General features: G+C 37.6%; 1 protein-coding gene across 15 annotated transcripts in view; it reads right to left on the reverse strand.

The window, feature by feature from the left end:
- DENND1A (DENN domain containing 1A) overlaps positions 1-22,284 on the reverse strand; it is a 372,477-nt gene that overhangs the window by 53,348 nt on the left and 296,845 nt on the right. For 14 of the 15 annotated variants that reach the window (XM_043530795.1, XM_043530794.1, XM_037879472.2 and 11 more), the window contains 5 exons: positions 8,928-9,029; positions 8,274-8,361; positions 7,638-7,678; positions 5,715-5,786; positions 4,493-4,549 (listed from right to left, as the gene is read on the reverse strand). In XM_043530795.1, coding sequence (XP_043386730.1) covers positions 4,493-4,549; positions 5,715-5,786; positions 7,638-7,678; positions 8,274-8,361; positions 8,928-9,029 — 360 coding nt within the window. The remainder of the gene's footprint in view (positions 1-4,492; positions 4,550-5,714; positions 5,787-7,637; positions 7,679-8,273; positions 8,362-8,927; positions 9,030-22,284) is intronic. The other variant, XM_043530797.1, reaches the window with a different exon arrangement.

Here is a 22,284-nt window from a genome sequence, read left to right on the forward strand (position 1 = left end):
GTGACTTAAGACCTCAGTATCTGTAGAGGTACCCAAACAGGCAGACAAGTCAACAACACTGCTTCAGTCATCAGGAATAGAACGTACTTGGCTGAAAAACGTTTCTGCCTTCATGACTGAAAGCACATCTGTGCCAAACAGTCACAGAAACCTGATTCTTCATGAACGGAACTAGACTCTGAGCTCACGGTACAAATGACTGAATATTAAGGTGTCTGGCATTAGTGTACTCAGAAACCATCCAATGAACTAGGTTAAACTCCTGTCATGTCAGTCTATGTGCAGCAGCCTCAATTCACAAACAGCCTTTAAACATGGGTGCAACTGATTTGGTAGTAGGAGATACAACCCTCCCTTAGATGAAGAGGAAGCACAGAAAGGTATACTACAGGTTGGGATGTTAAACACTCTCACAAGTCAGAAGCAATCAAATCAGTCTCGAGTACCAAGTATCAGGGGGTAGCCGTGTTAGTCTGTAACTACAAAAACAACAAGATGTCCGGTGGCACCTTAAAGACTAACAAATTTATTTGGGCATAACACCGGACTCCTTGTTTTTGTAGTCTCAGATACAGTACCCAGGGCAAGCTGAGCTGCCTTTAAAGCAATCTTTTGTCTTCAGTACCAGCATTGACACAAGAATTTTCAAATCATGTAAGACTTCAAACCGGAACACCGTCAAAGGAGATAATTGCTAACAAACAAGTTTCTTAAGGAAAGTTAAAACCTCCTCAGCCTCTTCTTCCCATACTTCACTTTGCAATCCTATTGCTGTCCATGAAACATGCCAAAAGTCCAGGCAGGACTTAAACTTACACTACATAGAGTGTTTAAAACAAGAAACCAAAGTAAAAATATTGAACCATACCACACACACCCTATCAGAAAGAAATTAGCACATGATAGCACAATATTAAAATGTCACACAAAATAAAACACTGACTGAGAAAAAATATTCTATTGATTTCTGCAGAAAAGACTGACAACATTCATTCAATATATATCTGTATGTAATGTTTCATATACAGATACACCCTAACACCTGTGCCTGGAGGAAAAGTTTTTGCTAAACTGAGGTATGAATTTGCTACCCCATTGTCAGGTGACAGAGTGTAGATCAATACATTAATTTTTTTAAAGATTATATGTATGGCTATGGAACATTTACAGATGTGTAAAATGTAGCCACTCTACTGAATAATTGCTATTTAATCAGCAGAATGCCTTCATATTTTTCTAACTACTTATTTATTTAATAGACTAGAAAAATCTATGTATTATAAATCATACAGCAAACAGTAAAAGCATAGTCCAGAGGGATTCTTTAAGTTATTTTATATAACCCTAAAAGTGGCATTTGCAATAGCCTGGATAACAGACCTTTAACTAGAGGGCACACACAGATCTAGTAAATAAAATAATGTTGAATTAATTATTATTGTGAAATGCCTGATCATTTATTTAAAGCTATAGATTGTCTAGTCTTACCTACAGTGAGATGCTTTAAGTAAGTTATATTCTTCTTACTAGTGGCACCTTAGAGACTAACAAATTTATCTGAGCATAAGCTTTCGTGAGCTACAGCTCACTTCATCGGATGCATGATGAAGTGAGCTGTAGCTCACGAAAGCTTATGCTCAAATAAATTTGTTAGTCTCTAAGGTGCCACAAGTACTCCTTTTCTTTTTGCGAATACAGACTAACACGGCTGCTACTCTGAAACCTGTCATTCTTCTTACTGAAAGTTGAGGATGGTACTACTCACATTCCTCCTTCTTCCTAATTCTATACAGTTAGGCTTCAAAGGAGGCCAAGTAACAGAGTGACTTGACCACCTTGCTCCATTTAGGAAATGAAAAAATTTGCCTTTACTTTAAAAAAAACAAAAACAAAACTGTAGCAGGTATAAAATAAAGCTACCATACAGTATCTGTTAACAATTATTTGCTATCAGTCATAAGGATCCTCTGAAAACTATTTCTGTTGCTTTGAAATACTGTACCACAAATGAACAAGGGATGGGAATAGAGCCCCATTCAATCTCCACGATCATATTAAAGAAGGACCTTACACACACCACAATGACCTCTCAATAGGTCAATCCCACATTTTCCATTTGCAATTCAAACCCAAAACTGGAGCAGACCAAGGGCAAAATGGGCTCTTGATTATATTTAAGAGGTCATCATTGCTATGCAGAGTTGTAGGAAGCAGACCTCCAGCTCTACTGCATTTTTAAATTCTATCGTTGTATAGAAACCGCTCCTATTTGGCAGTGAAAACTGAAAAAGGGATGTTTAGATTTGACTTTTCCTTACCAGTAGCCTGCACGTTTTTCACACTAATACTAGAAAATTATATTTTAAGTTGCAGTAGGCAGTGAGGTCAAATTAAGAATAATTTTAAATTACTGCAGAAAATGGTAGAGTAACACTCAAGATCAGCAAAATTACGTATGTATTTAATGATGCCAGAATTTCACTTACAAAATAACTCTGTCATTAGCAAGCACATGAAAAAGATGAAACTCTCCAGAAATTGGTAAAAGCAAGTGAAAATTGATAAGGGTGCACTAATGGATATGTTAACAATTCAGCAGTGCAGACACCTTTCCATTAAAAAAAGTATGATGGTTAGTGAAGTAGGTTTCACCATTTGTGTTACCTAAAACACACTAACACCTCATTCTAACATTATCGCCTATTGTTGTGCTTGAAAACAATAAGGGGTGGGTAAAAGCGAAAAAGATCAGAGTGATCTGAAAGGGAGAGAGGTAGAGATTCTAAGTCTTGAGTATTTACATGAATATTTTATAATGATTCTTTTAAAGTATAAGATTAACAATGCAATCTTATTTGCAGAAATGCTAAATAGCAAGAAAAATGCATTTTTATTCCAAATGGGATCTAACAGGTTGAATAGAGGAAAGTTGAGTGTGAGCGTTTTGGGGGAAGATTTTAGATCTACTCAATTTTAAATGGTGTTTGTGTTTTTTTAAAATGAACGAAGGTATCTGGAGTACTAGGGAGGGAGCAAGAATAAAGCTAAATAAACGAATGAATAACAGATATCTCATTAATTGGAAAGTGTCTCATCCTTTTGTATATAAATGTCACGGAGCACAATATAATACTAGCAATAAAAAATGGTACAGTAAAATTCAGTAATTTTACTTAGTGCTGTTTTCTTTACAGATGCATGTGTTGGGGATGGGGAAACAAATTTCACTAGTTATTAGATTATGTTCAGAAACTAAAACACATGGAGTTAACTATTGCATAGGAAAACGTTGCATGCAGAAAAATTGCCTTCTGTTTTCTTTCTGTGATCAGATTATACGATCAGTTACCTGAAATGAGGTAACAAGTAAATATGAGGTTATTTTAAATCAACTGAACCAAATCTCCACCAATGTGCCCAACACTGTAGCTAATGGTCCACTGATCCTTGCATTACACAGGCCTTATTTCATGAGTTGATTCTTACTACTTGGTGGTAAAAACCCCTCAGTACTGATAAGTTGACAAGTTTAGGCAGAGAAGGAACTTTTCCATTAATATTTAAAATAGATATATCCATTTGACACAGCCTTAACATTGCTTTGGGTATTTTGAGAATAACAAATTAAATTACTGAAATATTGATTTTAAAATTCAGCGGTTGTGTAAGGTGCAGTAAATCAGAAAAACATTCCGAGTGAGATCTTTGCAGTTACTAAATTGGCTACCTTGTATTCCCAATAGACTGTAATGGCTCTGAACTATAGACTAAATAGAATAACTAGAAGAAACCTAAGGGCAGAATCATCCATATAGTATGTACCCATATGACTACCCCAACAGCATCAAAAGTAGCAATTAATATTGGATACCACACTGCTCAGACACAATTTAGCATTCCCTGAATTTTACTGTTTAAACACAAAAAAGAATGAAATTCAGAGACAATAAAATGTCATCATCATAAGGCCAAAGTGCTGGCAAACTTAAAACTGCAAGAAATTCAGATTTAAAAATTACTTCAACCCTCGTTCTACAACACTGTGCCTAAACTTCACACTGATGACATGTGATAACCATGTGTCCAATGAGAAACCTTGGGTTATTTCCCCTGAGAAGTTACCAGAGGAATATAACAGCAATTTGCCATTTGGAGCAAAGTTCACTGTCATTACTGTAGGCATTATCAGCCAGTTTATGCAAAGCCCCCTCCCACAATGTCTTGGCACAACGGGCAGGCGAGGGACCACAATAAATGGAACACTCAATTTTCTGGCTTTCGTGGGTTTAAGTCAGAGCCTTAATGTATTTGAAGACAGTTTTTTGTCTGTGAATATTTATAACAGTGTGAAAAATCCAGGACAGCTGGTAATGCATTTTGAAGTGTGCTAACAACACTGTATCAAACAGCTTTCTATTGATCACATAATGCTTTTTGTGGCTAAGTATTTCATACATAGCGCTTATACATTTTGAATAAGAACTTCAAGTACCTTTTGCTTCAAGCGGTTTTTCACCTCTTTTATTCCCATTTTTGCATGATCTTTTGCCTGCATGAAAAATTAATGTAAGTTAAAAATCTCTTTCTATTTCCAGCAGCGACTGTGCTCGATTTAAGTCCATCAAGACTCACCTTCTCTGATTATTGAAAATGGGAAGGAAAAATTGGATCATCAAGTTGAAAACATAATGGCTATAAAAACAAATACAAACCTAAAAGGTTAAAAAACCTTTAATGATACTGCAAAGATTTTGTTTTCTCTGCTTTGATAGCAGGGATTTTTGTTCCCCCCACCACCCCCCAGTTCCTCCTCCATGATTTTTCCTCTCTCTAATTATTTATCTCTGCTGCATGGTGACAATTACCAGCAATAGCACAGCTGTAAGATTCCTCACTGCAGTGTTCTGAATACCAGTTACATTTTACTAGGGCAGGACCTAAATCTCAGGACCTTTGTCAGGCTGGAGGCAGGCAATAAGGGATAGTTTGAATAGACATCTCACTGCTTTTTGTCATATTTCATAGAATTCAGTATTGAAGAGATCCTGACATGCTTCCATATATTTTAGCCCTCTGCAGTGAAATGATCAGTTATAAACCATGTTAAAATAACAGTTATTAGCTGTATGTTAACCAAGCACTGAACGATTTTCATTTAGAAAACAACCCAAGAAGCTTGGCTCAAAATAAGCAGGTATGAAAAATCTCTGGGGAAAAATAACAGACATTTACAAAAACTGGAACAATTGGCCAAATGAGAGGATCCCCTCATTTCCATGTAGCTGCTCACAGAGGCCCAGGGGTAACAATGGATTTCCAACAGTGTAATGATGAGATAGGAGAGGGGTTTAGTACAGGACATAGGGACCGTTCCATGGAAATAGTGCTATTTACTAAATAGGAAAGCAACTTCTGGACTTTGAAGATAAATCACCTGTCAAACTCATTTTCTTTTACAGTGTAATTAGTATAAATGTTTCAAACTGGTATTTCAGTTAAACAGAAAATATTTTAATAGAAGAATAGAAATTAAAAACATTTCCGGATACATGCTTAATGGCCTAGTCTCTAGCACTTTATTGTTAATATGCATTTATCGTGTTCAAATAATTTCGTTAGTATAGAGAAAAAACTTTAAAATCTACAGATTCATTTAACACAGCATCATAATTAGATTCAGTTGTCTGGGTCATAAGACAATACTCAGTACTTACAAACTTATAGACAGTCTTCATGGCCGGGTTAGCCTTGGTCTTTACTGTATTTATAATGGCTCCACTTCCTTTCTGTAATTACAGTAACAATGGAATCATTTTCATTGAGGCTGTTAAAGCAAATGCCAGTCCAGAGCTATTATTTTAAATAGGAAATAACAGAAAGTATCAATTGTGTTAGATATCAGAGCAATATGCCTAAATGGTAATTTACTTTTATTTATGGTTACATAGTTCCACTCTCTCACCGAGTATTAGATACTACTTTTTCCAGGGCAAATCTGATCCATTTAAAATCATGTTTTAGGACAGAACTTTGCAATATAAAGGTTTCAGTGTCTCATAATAAAAATCACTCCCTTTACCGTATCAAGGCTTCTTCAGAGGTGCTCTCACTAAACAGTGTCCATAACAATTCTTATCACCCCCAAGGGTATCCTGCATATTGCATTCAAGTAATAAACATGTTTAATACGAAAATACCCTACCAGCTCAACGGGAAAGACTGTACGTTCACTGAAAAAACCCTACTCTCTGCAGTGCACTTTCCTTTTCATGCCCTTGTTTCCTTTCTTACAGATTCTGTATATCTCAAATATGCTGCCTTTCTTAATATCTAAAAACTGGGATAAGGGAAGAATTGAGACAACATGAAATCCAACTACAATCTAAGCATAATTCCAGAAAAGCTGAACTGCGTGTAGAGGACACACTAAAAGGCATATGAGGCTGTGATATGTCAGACAGAATAATCTATTAGGCTAGTTAGTGTTTTGTTTATCTTCTGAACACCATTGACTCTTGCTGCACAGTATATTATTTGATAAATAAATCTTGTGTGCAGAGCAGATGGGTAAAATCCATGGAATAAAATCCCATATAATTCCATGATAGTTTATCCTAACATAGAATTATTTTTTCAGAAGTAAGCCAAATTTTGCTTCAATGTATTCTTATATTTATGACGTTATTACACAGCATTTATCTTACTTTAACAAAAAAAAATGGTAAACTACTGAACATAACCACTTGGATTTTATATTCATTCACACCAATACTCTCTTCTCCTTTCACCATTTTGCATCCTACATATTTATAAACAAGTGTGAAAAATTTTTTTTAAGCATTATTGGTATTTTAAATGTATTTAATGCACAAAGATCAAGATCATTTTCAGCCTAGCTGTTTGTGCATTAGAGAATTCTACTCATAATCAGGGCTAGAGAAAAATGGGACAATATATTTTAAAAGGTGAGCTCTCCCTAAATAATTATTTTACAGTCATACACAGCCTTAACTATGGATAATTTTAATGCATCACTTATGGTGGGAGGGACTCTTTAAAGTTAGATCCCAATTATTAATCTAAAATCATCATTTATTATTCACATAAAGTGACAAGTTATTTATAAATATTTATACACTATATTTAATTTATATCAATGAAATAGAGCATTAGTCTAAGCAGACGCAGATAAACTCATTTGCAGCCTATATTAGACTACAACAAACAATGCTATCCCCTATTCAGTACTTCACATTGTTCAGCTTTGTGAACAGCTTTTCACTGTGGCTTAGGTTTCCACAATAATATTAAAAAGAAAAAGAATGAACTCTGTTCAGAATAGGTAACAGCATATATCTACATGCCTTTCATATGGCCTCCAAGATGCTAAAACCAGGATTGAAAAATATGAGAAATATAAACTCAGTTTCCCAATTCTTTTTCCTTACTAGGTTTTCCCTTCTGTTCTTCGCTCCGTATTAACAGCACATTATCTTTTAGCTACGTTAGTTTTATCTGGTCTAAACTAAATATTGTGGGATAGAATCTGATCTTGCTCAGGCCAGTGAAACTGAGTAATGGTGCAATAACTGAATTGTCCAATAAGAACGGCAAGGATTAGAACGCTGTCTTCTTACCCTTACTGTGGAGAGCCACTGGTGGTACAGTCTGTCACTCCCTGGTGAGACAGAGGAAAATTCTTGATTGATAAGAAACGGGATACAAATGAGAAAAGCTGGCGTTCAACTGTGTCTAGTGGTAGTAAAGTATAGCTATTTAGAAGAAGATGTCTATCCTTTTCCCCTTCTGGGAACAGAATAACCAAAAATTAACAAGGTAGCCAATGGGCGAAAGAAAGGTGGGTAAATGGAATTACTATTTTTCCTGGATTTTCTCATATAGATTTGAGAAAGTTAATGTTTTTTTTAATGGTCATGAAAAGAAAGAGAAGGTGTCAATGGTTAAATCCAACGTTTCTCAATTCTGACATGCAAGACCTGTTCTAGTTTTGTGTTAGATAGCTAACCAGACAGTACTGCCCAGAACAAGGCAGGGGTTTGTAACGCCAAATAGACAATGAAGGATATATTTATTTATCCAAGTTGGGATTGAGATCTCCAGAGAAAAAAGGACAGCATCAATCAACACACTTCAACCCATAGACTGAAGCTGCTACAATTACTCAGGCAAGTGATTTCTCTGACCTATTAAATCACAAAGTATAAGATATTGGATACTATCCAAAATCAGTGGAATGAACAGATATTTCTTACCAGCATATTCTCCCATATTTATCTCTTCTTCAAAAACATCACTGAAGCCCTCTCCAGAGTTGAGACGATCAAGGCGCCCATCAATAAACTTTAAAACAGGGGAAGTATAATACAAATGTGTGAACAGATAAAGCATTCAATTCTACTGCACTTCAAAAGATTATTCTGTACTTTCTCCAGAAGGACAAAGTTCCAAAGTCTTTGTGGGGGACAGCCTTTAAATAGGTAGACTGGAGAAAGGAATATCACTTTGCCAACCAGTATGACAATTCTTTATTTCAGAGCAGTCAATGATGTGGTTTTTGGCCTTCTTGAAATGGCACAGTAATACCCTAGTTTATACACTGAAGCTTACAGACACATCAGCTCAAACTGAAGCCAATGAGAATTTTGCTATGGACTTCAATTGGAGGGGAGCATAAATTACAGTTATTAAAATACAGAAATTCTTATAAATTGGGTTTAATCCATGCCAGAAAATAAAAATTAAGTTACTGTTGAAGGAGTGACATATATCTTAATCACTAAATTAAGGAACTAATTTTTCTGAGTACATGGTTAGTGTAGATCAAAGAACATAGGAATAGTGTTGATAAGAAAAACAGTTCTTTTGTGAAATAAGCTACGACAATGCTGAAGCAATTAAAACAATACCTGCTTAAAGAGCTGGAGCTGAATAGCATTCTGAAGAAACTGCCTCATGGCAGTAGAACGATGAGAGACAAACGTTTCTTCACAAAAAGTGATTGGCTCCTCCTGTAAAGTTCAGAGCATTGGAAACACTGAAAAGCTTTGCTTGAATAACTGAGTTTGCATTTTATTCTATTTCCCTTCAAAAAAAAAATTAAAGACAAATCTGATATGAAGTTGGATAAACTACAGTTCTTCTCTCAGTTCACACATGAGAGAGACTGAGAAAGGACAGAGCTGCCTTTAATCATGTTACTTAGAGATAATGTACAAAAACTGTGTGCAGTCAAGATAAAACCCATTTGCTCTCTGCGCATTTTGCTATGACTGAGTGGGGGGTTTCATTCCCCCAAAAGGTACTTTCTGATTTAATACCTCAAGAAACTGACATAGAAAAAGTTCTCTAGTTTTGTGTATTCAAATCCTCACATACCTCAAAACTTGCTTTGAATGGACCCAGAGAGTTAACCTGCACAAACAAGTCTGTAATTTCTGCTTTGTGTTCTCTCCACAGTTCAGAAAGAGAAGACTTTCATATCCTGAATTGAATGAAATTTCCCTTTTTCACAGGCGTGTTGGCAAAAGACAGAGATTGTTTTGAAGCTCTACTTTTATCTTATTTTAATGAGTTATGTTAATGCTGAAGTCTGCTGTGCATCTGCCATAAGGGCACAAATTTCCTCCACATTTAAATCTACAAATTCTCAGCATAGCGAGTAAATTCATGTATTAAGTTTCAAAAATGGCAGTAACAAAGAATGATAAAATTATGTTGATGTAAAATTAATGCTGAATTCTTTTCATGCTCATATAAAAATATAATCAGGGCTTTTCATCTGGAAAGAGTTTAGAGTCTACACACTAGGCAGCAGAGTGCCTGAAAGACAGAATTCCCTCTTTAAGAGCTCGTTTTGGTTTCAGTTCCCCCCAAATCCTTCAGTTTAAGAATCTGAACTATTGGTGGATATGCTATGTCTCAATCTTACCACAGTAAGCAAAGTAGCAGCCAGTGCAGCATTACTGGAGGAGATGGGAATGAGTTTCTTAAGTGACACTGGACAAAAGTTTTGGATAATGATTAATGTCTTATCTTATCTCAGCAGTATAATCTTCAGCTGAATCACTTTCATAAGTATTTAGGGGACCCCAATCACTGCAGTATGTAGGGAGAGAAAGTGTGAACTACAAAGATGTACGTACTCCACGCCTTTGCTGTCTCCCAGGCTAGGCTGATGTAACATACTCCTTAATGGGTTTCTTTAAAAAAGGATCTAGAAAGAAACATAAGTGTTTGCAGAACATGTCTGTATACTTGCTCCTCAGGACAGGAATGGTCTCACCTCCATGATCTACACTGGCTGTTCATGTGCAAAAGGCCGCATTTCAAGGGTCTTTGTACCTAGATAATACAGGGCTCTATGTACTTGAGTGATTGACTGTCACCCTGTGCTTATGCTAAGCAATTAGATCTGGACAGGAAGAGTCTACTGGTAACAATGTCCCTCTGTAACTATTTCTAACCACAGGTTTCAGAGAAGCAGCCGTGTTAGTCTGTATCCGCAAAAAGAAAAGGAGGACTTGTGGCTCCTTTTCTTTTTTGCGGATACAGACTAACATGGCTGCTACTCTGAAACCTGTCATATGCAAGGCACTGAATTTAGCAATATGGAGTGGAAATCCATCAACTTCATGAAAAAACTCGTACAGATACAGACAGACATCATCTTCCTTTTATGGTAACACCGATTGTTTCATGTTCTCTATGTATATAAAATCTCCCCACTGTATTTTCCACTGCATGCATCTGATGAAGTGAGCTGTAGCTCACAAAAGCTTATGCTCAAATAAATTTGTTAGTCTCTCAGGTGCCACAAGTACTCTATTTCTAACCAATGCTTGAAACAGGACTCATGATTACTGCTAAAATTGGGTAGGTAAAAAGGCACATGCCATTTCACTGGGAGTATCTAGATTGCTTTGATCCCTTTGGCCTGTCTGGTGAAAAAGCTCATTGCACCCTTAAACATGGCCAACGTTTATGTTTGTTTTCAGAGCTCAGGCACAAGCTCTGCAATAGGTGTGTGGGGATTGAAGGAACTGAACAGGACTGGTGGGCGAGTTCACGTGTCAAAAGGAGAGCTGAGGTGCACAGGAGTTTGGAAAGTGGGAAAACCTATTAATCACATTTGACAAGGAATTGGTATTTTTGCCCAATATGATGTCCCCTTGTAACAACTTTGCATATAAGTAAAATAGTTACTACCTCACTTTGTAAAGAAGAGAGTCACAATGCCACAGATCACTACAACTAGAGACAGGTGATCTAGAAAACTTAGACACTACAAATGCTATACCCCGCGTCAAATGAACTACAAGGAACTATTCTCTTCTGGACACACAGGAATGCCATGCCCCCATTATTATTAGTGAAGCTATATGTGTAAGGCTCTATTTATTATTGGGACCAGAGAGTGGGTAGCTACAATGTCAGTAACAAATGGTGTCACAAATAGGATTCTAACAGTCTCCTTGACCAGTATAAACAGGGATTTGCCCTGAGAACCCAATTACAAATGCTTGACAAAGGCTCTGCCTCACTATGTTTGTAACTGACATGGCCAGGGTCCCAGTGTGAACAGGACATGGAGTTCTCTAAAGAGAGTAGCATGTGTGTCTATATACATTTACTCTGTGATCAGAGAAAAACCTGAAGAAGATTTGGCTTTCATTTAAACCTTCATTTCAAAACATTTGAAAGGAGAACAACCAACTTACTCTTTCATAGCCTATAAAACTTCTGAAGCTCCCACAAAGATCACACAGGATAAGAACTCTTTGGAAGGAGCAAAGCGCTATCAAACAGAAGTTCATTTTGCTCCATTTTATACAACATTTGGCACTATGACACCACATTTGCAATATGACACAAACTCCGCCCCATTCAATTGAAATGATCTCCTATCCCTACACATAAACATAGAAGCAGAGAGAAGCCTGGTATAACGTTAGCACACTTTCTTCCCCGAACTAGTAATGATTTAGTTAGGTGGTCTGGTTGATAGACCTTTTGGCTTCTGTAGAGCCAATTCAGGCTCCACTTTTGCTGGACGATTAAAAAAAAAAACAACCCAACAAACCAACTTTAATCATCCAGGTCAAGACGTGAGTTTTCTGGCTTAGAACCCATTAGTACCAGTTATCCTCCATGACCTGAAGGAGAGTGAAAACTCATACTACTTAACCCCATCCTTAGCTTCATTACAAAAAGAAAAGATGGATTACAGGACTGTCTTCTTAACAGATGTAGTCAATTGTAAATTATACAGCTAATCAGCTCTGCTGTCACTGACAGGTGACATTGTGCAAAGGGAAAATTCTAGGAGGTGCAGGTGTTTTGTGAAAGTAATGGATTTGCTCAAGCATAAGACCATCATTATAACAACATCAGTTAACAACTCTTTCACCTATTTAACTTGCAGTTTCCAGCAGTAAGAATTTAGGTTTTTATCAATCTAAAATGTAAATGTCTGTTATTCTCTTTTTCCACTTCAAACCCTCTAAAGAGGCCAGGATCTGGCATTGTAGATGCAAGAAATGCATGCCTATTGTAATTCTATCGCAAACATGTGTAAAGTTTTGACACAGGAAGAACTTTCTTTTAGTGACAGAAATTACGCACAAATTCTAAAGAGAGTTTGTTCATAACCACATATACAAGGGGGGGCATTTTCAAAGGTAAAACTGGGAGCTATGTGCCCATCTCTCACTGAATATCAGTGTCCTTTGTGCCATTGGAAATCTCCTCACAGCATAATGAAGATCATTAAGACAGCGTAGCTACCTCATGACCCTTTATAAGCTGAATGATCCAGCGTACTGCTCACTCTGGCCATGCAATTTGTTGTCAACCTCGTTATTTTTAAATTGGCAAGTCAATTACATTTTAAAATAATGTTTAATTCCTGCTTAAGATAGCCAGCCCTAAATGAAGAGCCCAGTATAGTACAAGTACCACTCAAAAGGGATTTACCTCACACTGTTCTGGAGTGCTGCAAACACTGTCAGTTTCTTCCAAATGCTGCTGTTTATTTTGGAAGCCACAGGGCAAGGAGAAAGAGAAAAGCATGCATTGCATAGCTATGACACCCTCGTCTTGTAAGGAGATCACTGCTTCCCAAAGAGGAAAATGTTCTGCAAGTGGCTATAGGAGCAGCAGCACTGGGGACCTTTGCCAACAATACAAGCATTGTATCTGAAATGGTTGACTCAGCAGAGCAGTAGGGAGACCAGTTGGATAGTGCTGGCAACAGCTACCACATTAAACACTACAAAAATCATCTAAAAAGAAGGGAGGCAAAGGACTATGGAGGCTGAAGAGAGGGCAGGATGGTGCATGGCACAGACAAAGCAGCTAAAGAAGGGTTAGGAGACATGAGGAAACAAAGAGCCACCTGTGAAGGGCTATGTATACAGACGAAAAGACAGAAAGACCTATCCACTTGGTGAAATCACAGCAGTTCACAGGCCTAGAAGTCCTTTCTCATGCAGAGAAGAGGTGACGCTTAGATGCACGTCAGTGGTGGGCAGGAAAACATAGCTGTTGCTGTAACTCCTGGAGAAAGCATGTCTCATTAAACTCCAGTTTGAATTATTATTTCAACACTGAGGGTCTTGCAAGGAGAAATGCAGCCTTACAATCTGGTACCTAGAGTAAAAAATACCGGAGACCTGTTCAGAGAATCCAAAAAGCTATGCCATGGAAAATATGAATAGCATCTCCTGCATTACCACGGACACTATGTGGTGCATGCTTCTGAATTTCATTCTGGTGTGTATGTGTCTTTAAACAATGTAGCCTCTCTAATAAAAACACAAGCCATTAGAGCTGTTCTGTACCTCAGTCATTAAATGAAAAAGTGGGTGGAACGAGGTGACAGCTTGTAGGTTGTTGGTTAGTCACTGCACAATTTGAATACGTTGTGAAGATAACAAAAACCCAAATATAGAGCAAGAACAATGAAACTATACTGCACATGTAAGAGATTAAGATAGTTTTGTTTTATTACCTTGATGTTACACATAACGGTGGCCTTTAGAATACTGGCTATGTTGTCAATGACAAAGTGAAACCTGCAGTGATATTCTGGGAACTAGCATCCCAAATTCCAGCCAGAATTAGAATGAAACCAAGACACCAGTATCATCCTACTAATATGCAACAGCAACCCCAAGAAAGGCAACTCCTCTGCAGACCTTACAAGAACTGTGAGTGAAATGTTAAGTAAAGATTAGCTTATCATAGCTGGAGACAGATGATCACTCAGTCAGCAGGATTCCATACAGACAATTTTAAGCTGGTTATAGATATATAAAGGGCAATTGGCTCGTTTCAGTTTCTCTTTGCAATGACAAATAACCTTGCCATAACCAGTGCATACATTCAGCACAAGAAAGCTCATCTCTATCTGCCTTGGTCGTAATGGAATCAGGAGGGCATGGATCAAATACATCCTAATAAGCAAATGATACCATATTTTATTTGCAATTCAAGATACTGCTCAGGAACAAAGAAATCTCTCGCTCACATATTTAACTACATTTGTCATAATGAACAATAAATTAAGAACCAATACTCAAAAGAGCAAGACCAGTGCATTAGGTCCATTAGGATGCCACCAATTGTGACAAATTTGGATTGCTAACAGAAGCTACTTACATTATTTGAATGCAAAGAATAGGCTTTTGCAAATATACTTCATATTTACCTATGCAGGCTGTACCCTACTTTGCATTCTTATGTATACACAATCTCTATTATTGGTCAATTTTAGGGTTTTCTTGGGTATCTAAGAACTGGCAAAGTGTTTGGGCACCATTCTTTTTATGAGTTTACAATGTCAAAAAAACTTGGACAACTTGCCTAAACACCCACTACTACTGGCTATTGGCAGATTAGATCGTCTTTGCAAGTGACACAGAGTTTGGCCAGCTCAAAACACACAAAAATAATATTCCACTTCAGTAATAACCTCACAAAAGGACAGGAATTGTGTGAGTAACGATCACAGGACACGAGATCACCAGCCATTACCGTAGTCAATATGTCCCTGCCTGGTAATATGAAATTACTGAGGGTCCAGGGAAGAAGCAAGTTTGTAGCCTCAGTAGAAAAGATACAGGACCTAGGGATGTTTTGCTGATGTTGCTAGATACAGACAGGCTCTATCCGGCTCTGTAATGCCCACATGGACTCACACAATGTGTTTCCCCAAGTCCTAATCTGGATTGGACTAAACCGTCACAGAAGTGAATTCTGGCTACCCTAGTGGGTTCACCCCACAAAATGAGGGTTTTTTCACTGAATGAAGATGGGGTGAGGGGATTGTTGACTGATTGTTGAGTGATTTGTGAACAAAAATCCCATTTTAAAAAAATGACTGCCAATTAGCACTCTAAGTCTCATTGAAAGCCTTCTCCAAGTGATTTTATGTAGATGTTTGAAACCAACGAGACTTAGTGGGACTCAGGTGCTTTGGAAAATTTTACTCATAGGCACTTCCAAAAATGCCAGAGAGAATTCACTTTACAAGACTTAATTGGATAAGGAGCAGATCTGTCCATTTTGATGCACGTAAAACCACACCTACAGCAGCAAAACCAGAAAGATAAAAAACCCTAAAAGATTCAAGATTTATCATCTATTCACAAAGAATATGTTCAATATATACACCTACTACAGCTATCTGAAGCATTTTTACTATTATAGTCACTGACAGCTTAAGTCAACAAGAGCAAAGCAAAATTAGGGATTTAAGAATTCATATCAAGTGAAAAAATACATCGATCAGCGATATGATTTGCAAGACAATCTTTTCTATCATGGTTATTAAAATAGTGTTACCAATTATATTTCTTTTACTCCATCAACAATTCAGTGGATTGTGAATTGTGATCAATTCTAAAAATAACCTAAATATCTTAAAAAGTCATACACCTTATTTAGGCATATTAAAATCAAAATGGAATTTTTAATTGTACACAATTGGGTGTCTGCAATACTTAAGGGCACAACAAGGCATAGCAAGAATGATATTGCTTCTACTTATCTAACTGTATCTAGTTAGATTTGATTAGACATTTTGCATATAAATGCTATTACGAGGAAGAAATGACTGCACAATAGTTTGTTTTGAAAGACTTCTATTACGCAAAACAAAGAACCTTGTGGGTCAAAAAAGAAACTCAAAACCTGATCAACATTAACCAGTCCAGATACCTAATTAGACCCAACAGGCAAAATCTCCCTTCCAGAGCTACAATATTTTACAGATTAAGAACAAAGGGACGAAGATAACAAGTAACTTGCACAAATTCACAGAAGTCTCTGGCAGAGTATGGAATAGAGCCCCAATTCCCAGAGTCCTTGTACGGTGCCTTAACAACAAGACTATTTCTTCCTCTTCCTACTTAGAGGTATGTTAATGCATTAGTGTGTTTAAAGACTCATAAAAGATGTAATAATATGGAGTTATGAGCAGAGAGTCTTTAGCGTGATCAGAAAGCAAGCCTCAATTTCACTACCTGTGCTAGGAATGTGCTCTATGCCCAGCATATACGTTACTGCCACACTGTCTCCTTTACTGGTCTATGTTGATACTTACTATACAAAATCCCTGTGGCATGCGTGCAGTTTCATCATTAGAAATTTCAGCTGGCAAGGTAATTTTGGGGCCGATTCTGTAATCACTCCATATGCAATACTCTCATTGAAGTCAATGAGTGCTGCACGCAAAGCAGCTATCGATTCAAAGCCTCTATAATGCAAAAGTCCTTTTCTATTATAGCCATTGCGGGAGTACTAGTGACACTACAATGAAGGAGAAAATTACAGTGTTGTTACTCATATGAGCTATTTTCTACCATGACAAAATACTACGAAGAGCGTGGGATTGAAAATACAGATAAGCCACACACACACAAAGAAAAGGTTGATATTCGAACAAAGAAAATTTCAATATATTAAACAGAATGTTCTGTTAATAGAAGATATAAGGTGATCCACTTCACAAATGAAAAGTAGGTGGACAGGATTTAGAGACAGCCTGTGTTCCCAGAGATCAAGACTGGAGATATTTTGCTTTCCTTTAATTTCTTAGATAACTATATCAAGCCTAAACTCATTCAGTCAGATTATACTCTGTATAATCATGAGAAAGAACTGCACTGAAGAAAGTAAAACTCCTTCCCATTCCATGGAGTGACTCAAGAAGTGACTCAGATGTAACCTATTGATAGAAAAAATCTACCACAAAAACGTTAAAAGTTCAGAATTATCCTCACATCTTACCCAATGTGAGAACAAGAGAAACAAATGAAGGAGGGGGGGGAAAAAACGTATTTACAACCTTTCATCCTGTTAATTCAACCAAGAACCCATCATCAGACATTGTGTCCTGCTGGGGACCTCAGAACAATATTGACAGTGTCACCCTCCAATATCAAAATGCGTGAGGGTTCAGAAATGAGTAGTGAGTTGATACACATGAAAAAGCAGAGGAGAAAAAAAGTGCATGTGTTGTGGGGGTGAGAGAGAGGACAGTCAGAGATGTAAGAGTACTTGAGTTTTGGAGATAAAATATCCAAAAGAAATAAGGCATCAAGAAAAATTCCCAATGTGGACATTTCTAATTGCACAAATAAACTGCTCTTCAGCATATTGTATGCATTTGAGTCAGAATAAGTTTCCTCAATTAAGTATGTAACTTCTACGTAAGATGATCCCAACACAAGAATCACACCTAGCTTTGTGCTGGAGTACAATGGCTGTTTTGAAGGTTGGAAGCATCATAACATCCCACCAGTGGAGGGTAGGGTGGGGGGGAAAGAGGACAACAAAAACTATGGCTAGCTTGAAGCAGAACTTGGGAATAGAGGAGAGAAACTTTAGCTGTAAAAGTAGCACATAACAATCCTCTTCTGTCCTAACCCAATAATACAATCCTCCCCACAAATAACATAAATCTAATGGAATGAAGAACAAGTTTTAAATTTCACTAGCTAGGGACACCTAGTCACTCATGGATTTATTAATATGTGAAAATAAACAGATGTAATAGCGATGAACCCTCTCACTATATCCATGGTAATATAAATGTCTGTTATAAAGCCTGTAGTGCAGCCTGATTTGTCCTCATGTTACTTGTCCTGTTAATTGGGTGGGGAACCCTCAGCAGGACACACAAAGGAGGAATTTGAAAATTCTAAAGGCTAATTGACAATGCAGCAGGACTGTTATTCCGAGGAAAAAGGATGGTTTAGAGGAGAAGCCTGTTTAGAGGCTGAATGTATTAGGTCCTCTGGGAGGGTTAATCACATTTCTTCTATTCTAGTTACGTAACGATCTCTGGGGAAATCCAATCAGTCAATGAAATAAAATATATTTACTATAGTTATTTATACATGTGGGATTCTGTGACCCAACAGCTTGGGTCACTAGGCTGTTAATAGTTACATGACAGCATTCCTTCATGGGATGTGTAGAGCTGCTCAATCATTTCACCTATGTTGCATCTAAGGCACCTGCCCATTTATTATCCTTATCAGAATAGAAGAAATGTATAATACATAACTCTGGTTAATACACAGGAGAATCGCGAGATCAAGTCCAGAATGACCCCTAGACACTTTTCCTTAGAAGTAGAAAAAGGATACCAAATAGCATTCATTACATTTAAAAAGTAAGGAGAAATGTCTTATTCCTTTTCTAATGTTCGTACACTCATTATTTCCCTACAGAGAGTCAGATACCTGAAGCAAGAACGTAAGTGTCACTCCTAGTCAGAACGGAATTCATTGTCAGAATGGCTATAAACTACAGGGAACCTATTCCCATAGCCGGGAAAAAAAAGGAGCTCATCCTGACATCTCTACTTTCCATTCACTTTTGACAGAGCTCCTGCTTTATTTGAACCAAGTAGAAGCTCTTGGTCTTGCCTTACAAATAGGCTTCATTTGCTTTTGTCATATCCAAAAGCTGTAGACCTTTTATATCCGGCCTGCTTTTCTTCTTTTTCTCAGGCTTCCCTGTAAAATGACTCCTCCTCCTCAGCAGAGTATCTCACCTCCTACCATCTCTCCACTACTTCCTTATCTCCAGCCTCCAGAGAGCTTGAGAGGCTTCCTAACTCCATGCTAACAGTATTAACATTCACTGAAAAAGAAGATGCCTCTTACTGTCACTAAATTCTTTCCTGAAATGGTCCTATACAGAGAAAACTATATTCAGTATGAAGGCAAAAGTATATTTCCCTTTCCCCACTTCACTCTTAGGATGTCCCTTTGTGCTTAACCCATGATGAAGTAAATGAAGGGGATTTGTTCTGCATTATTGCAGAGCTCCCTGGAACACTGAAGTGGAGCTTTGCAGAAGTGTAATTATTTAAAATCTGGCCATGTGACTCCTTCCCACTCCCATTATACCATCCTCACACATTTCCAACATGAAAACTGTGCAACATTTCTGCGCTTTTTTGCAAGAGGAAAAATGCCATCTAATTAGACCACATGTGCAGAGAAGCATCTGGCTCAGAGCGCAGCAGTTTACACAGCTCCTTGAGTTGTCGTGGAGACAACCACATGACCAGCTTAGAGCTGAAACTCTGGGGCATGAATCCAGATGCACTCCTAACATATTCTGACAGAGAGCAGATGGGCAGCTATTTGCAGGGCCAAAAAATGCCAACTCTGCTCCCCTCCAGACCTGCACGCCCTCAATGATAATTTTCATCTTGTAAAGTTGTTCTTATCTGCCCTGGAACCACAAGTTCTTTTCATGTACGAATCAGGGCTATAGTTGCCATGAGTGCAATCAGAAAACTGCCTAAACTTAAACACTTCCACATACATCAGTAAAAGCACTAACAATTCATGAAGTATGTCTCAGATACCCGCTACTTCACTCATTTTGATGCTTTATTCTTGTACTCAATTCAAAGTATATTCGTGAACAAATGCCTGTGAATTTCTGTGACTCACATACAGTGAAGGATTATGTACAGTTGGTGAGACCTGATGCCAGTTCAATTATCACTAACATATCAAAACCAAATCCCCTCTGCACTAGGGCAAGATTTCTTTAAATACACACGTTTTTAAAGAGCAGAGAGACCTTGTTAAAATGAGTTTGACATCCGTCACTATATTCTCTGCAAGGCCATGTGCAAAAGTACATTTTGTATATTACACTGGTTACAAATTCTAATAGTTAATAGCTAAAAATGCAAGAAATAACTTGTATTTTGCATTTTTAATCGAACATTTTTTCAAATCTAATTCTCTTGAGGTTTTCATCCCATTTTTCATTCTAGTCTGCTTTACACAGGAGATCTTTGCAACACATGATAGAGTATCTCCTCCTGCAATATCCTCAACTATAGGAAAAGAAGAGTGTTAACAGATGGGATATATCCAGCAACAGATAATGTAAGTGATGATTGTACGTGGTTAAGTGAACTGAGTGTCTCTAAAAAAGCTAACAGACAACAAAACTTATTTTATGCCATCAGCTTCATACTGTGTTATGTGAAGAAATACCCACACCAATCCAAACACAAACAGAGCCAATGAAGGAAGTAGCAGATATGACAAGACCGTGTACAATAGGTGCTATAAACAGACAGTTATTTTGAATCATGAGAGAAAATTTTTATATATATAGGTGAAACTGTTAACATCTGTAGCCATTGTAAGACCCCATTTTCAGTTGCTTATAACTTTGCCAAACTGTTTGAGCTGAAATTTTCCATGCCCAATATCTGCATTAGACAGATTTAAAAAAAAAAAAAAAATTTCAGCTAAATCGGTTCAGCCTTTCCTAAGAACAAGATTAGAGAAAAATAAGTTTTGCTCATATTAAAAAAGATATTACAACCATTTCACTAAGCAGCTCAAAGCAGGCTTGATATTTGGCAGGGGATCACCCGGATGCTAGGGATGGAGCCTTTTGCCACAAAAATGTGCTCAAGTTTGTCCAAACTATAATACTTCAGATAAAAATAAAAAATAATAATATTTCAGTTTGCACATGTTCATTAGAGACTTGCTAGGAGTTCAACAGTTAAATTCTCTGAAGATTTTTGTCTGCACAGAGTATGGTCTAAACCAGGGCTGCTGGGGTAAGCAGGACTTGCCCTGCAATTGCTTCTCCTGGCTGCCTGGCACAGGAATTGAGAGAACTGAGTGACTGAGGTAGGGAATTGCAAGAAAAGAAAGGACAGTCTCATAGTTAAGGACCTAGCTGAATGACACTTGGCAGCAGTGGATTCAATACCTGCCTTTGCCACAGAGTTCCTATGGGATGCTTGGCAAGACTCTTAACATAAAATTTTCACAACAGGTCACTAATTCTGTGTTCTTCATTTTCTGGTGCCCAGCATGAGACCCCAGGGGCCAGATCTGCAGAAGAGCTGAATGCTCACAGCTGGAACTGAAACTGACTGGAGCTGTACTTTGAACATGTAAAGTGCTATAAAACGCTAAGAAAATCAGTCCCTAGGCATCTCAAATTGGGCACCCAAAATTAGTGGACACTTTTAAATTTAATCTCTCTGCGTCTGCCTCAGTTCCATATCTATAAAATGAAGATTATAAATACCGCCTAAACTCACAGGTGTGGTAAGAAGATGAAGCCATTAATGTTTTATGAAGCATGTAGATATTATGGTGAGAGCACTACAGGAACATCCATGAAAAAATTAGTATTTCTATATTCAGTGCAGGGTTTGGATGGTGTGCATTAAATAAGGCCTGGGGTCACACACTAAGTGAGTATAAAAAGAAATATTGAATAACTAGCCATTCACTGAATGAAGCAGGCATCCCGTGGAAGCAGACATATGTGGTCATGTAATTAAAGACTGTCTAATGTATACATACAAGGGGGCTGAATTAAAGTTGCACAGGCAACACTTAATTCTTTCATTTCCTAACTTCTGAGTGCTCTGCATGCTTAACATATTTTTAGTTTAGCTTTTCTGGATGCTATCTTCTGTTTAGATTGTAGTCCTGACAGCAGGGACTGTGGCTTTCCCAATGTTTTGTGATGTACTAAACTTACTCTCAGCGCTGGAACAATAAATTGCACACCAAATAAACTCAGATGAAATAATGCACAAGCAGTTACAGAGAGGTTGGAGGAGACACAGATGAACTGTGTCAGAGCTGGGAGTAAAGACCAGGTTTCCTACCTCCCAGTCCACTGGACCACATAAGAACATGCAAGTGCTTTCCTACACAGCTGGTGTTACAATAGTTGCTTTCCAGC

This window comes from Chelonia mydas, chromosome 16, assembly GCF_015237465.2.
Source record: "Chelonia mydas isolate rCheMyd1 chromosome 16, rCheMyd1.pri.v2, whole genome shotgun sequence".
Classification (NCBI taxonomy): domain Eukaryota; kingdom Metazoa; phylum Chordata; order Testudines; family Cheloniidae; genus Chelonia; species Chelonia mydas.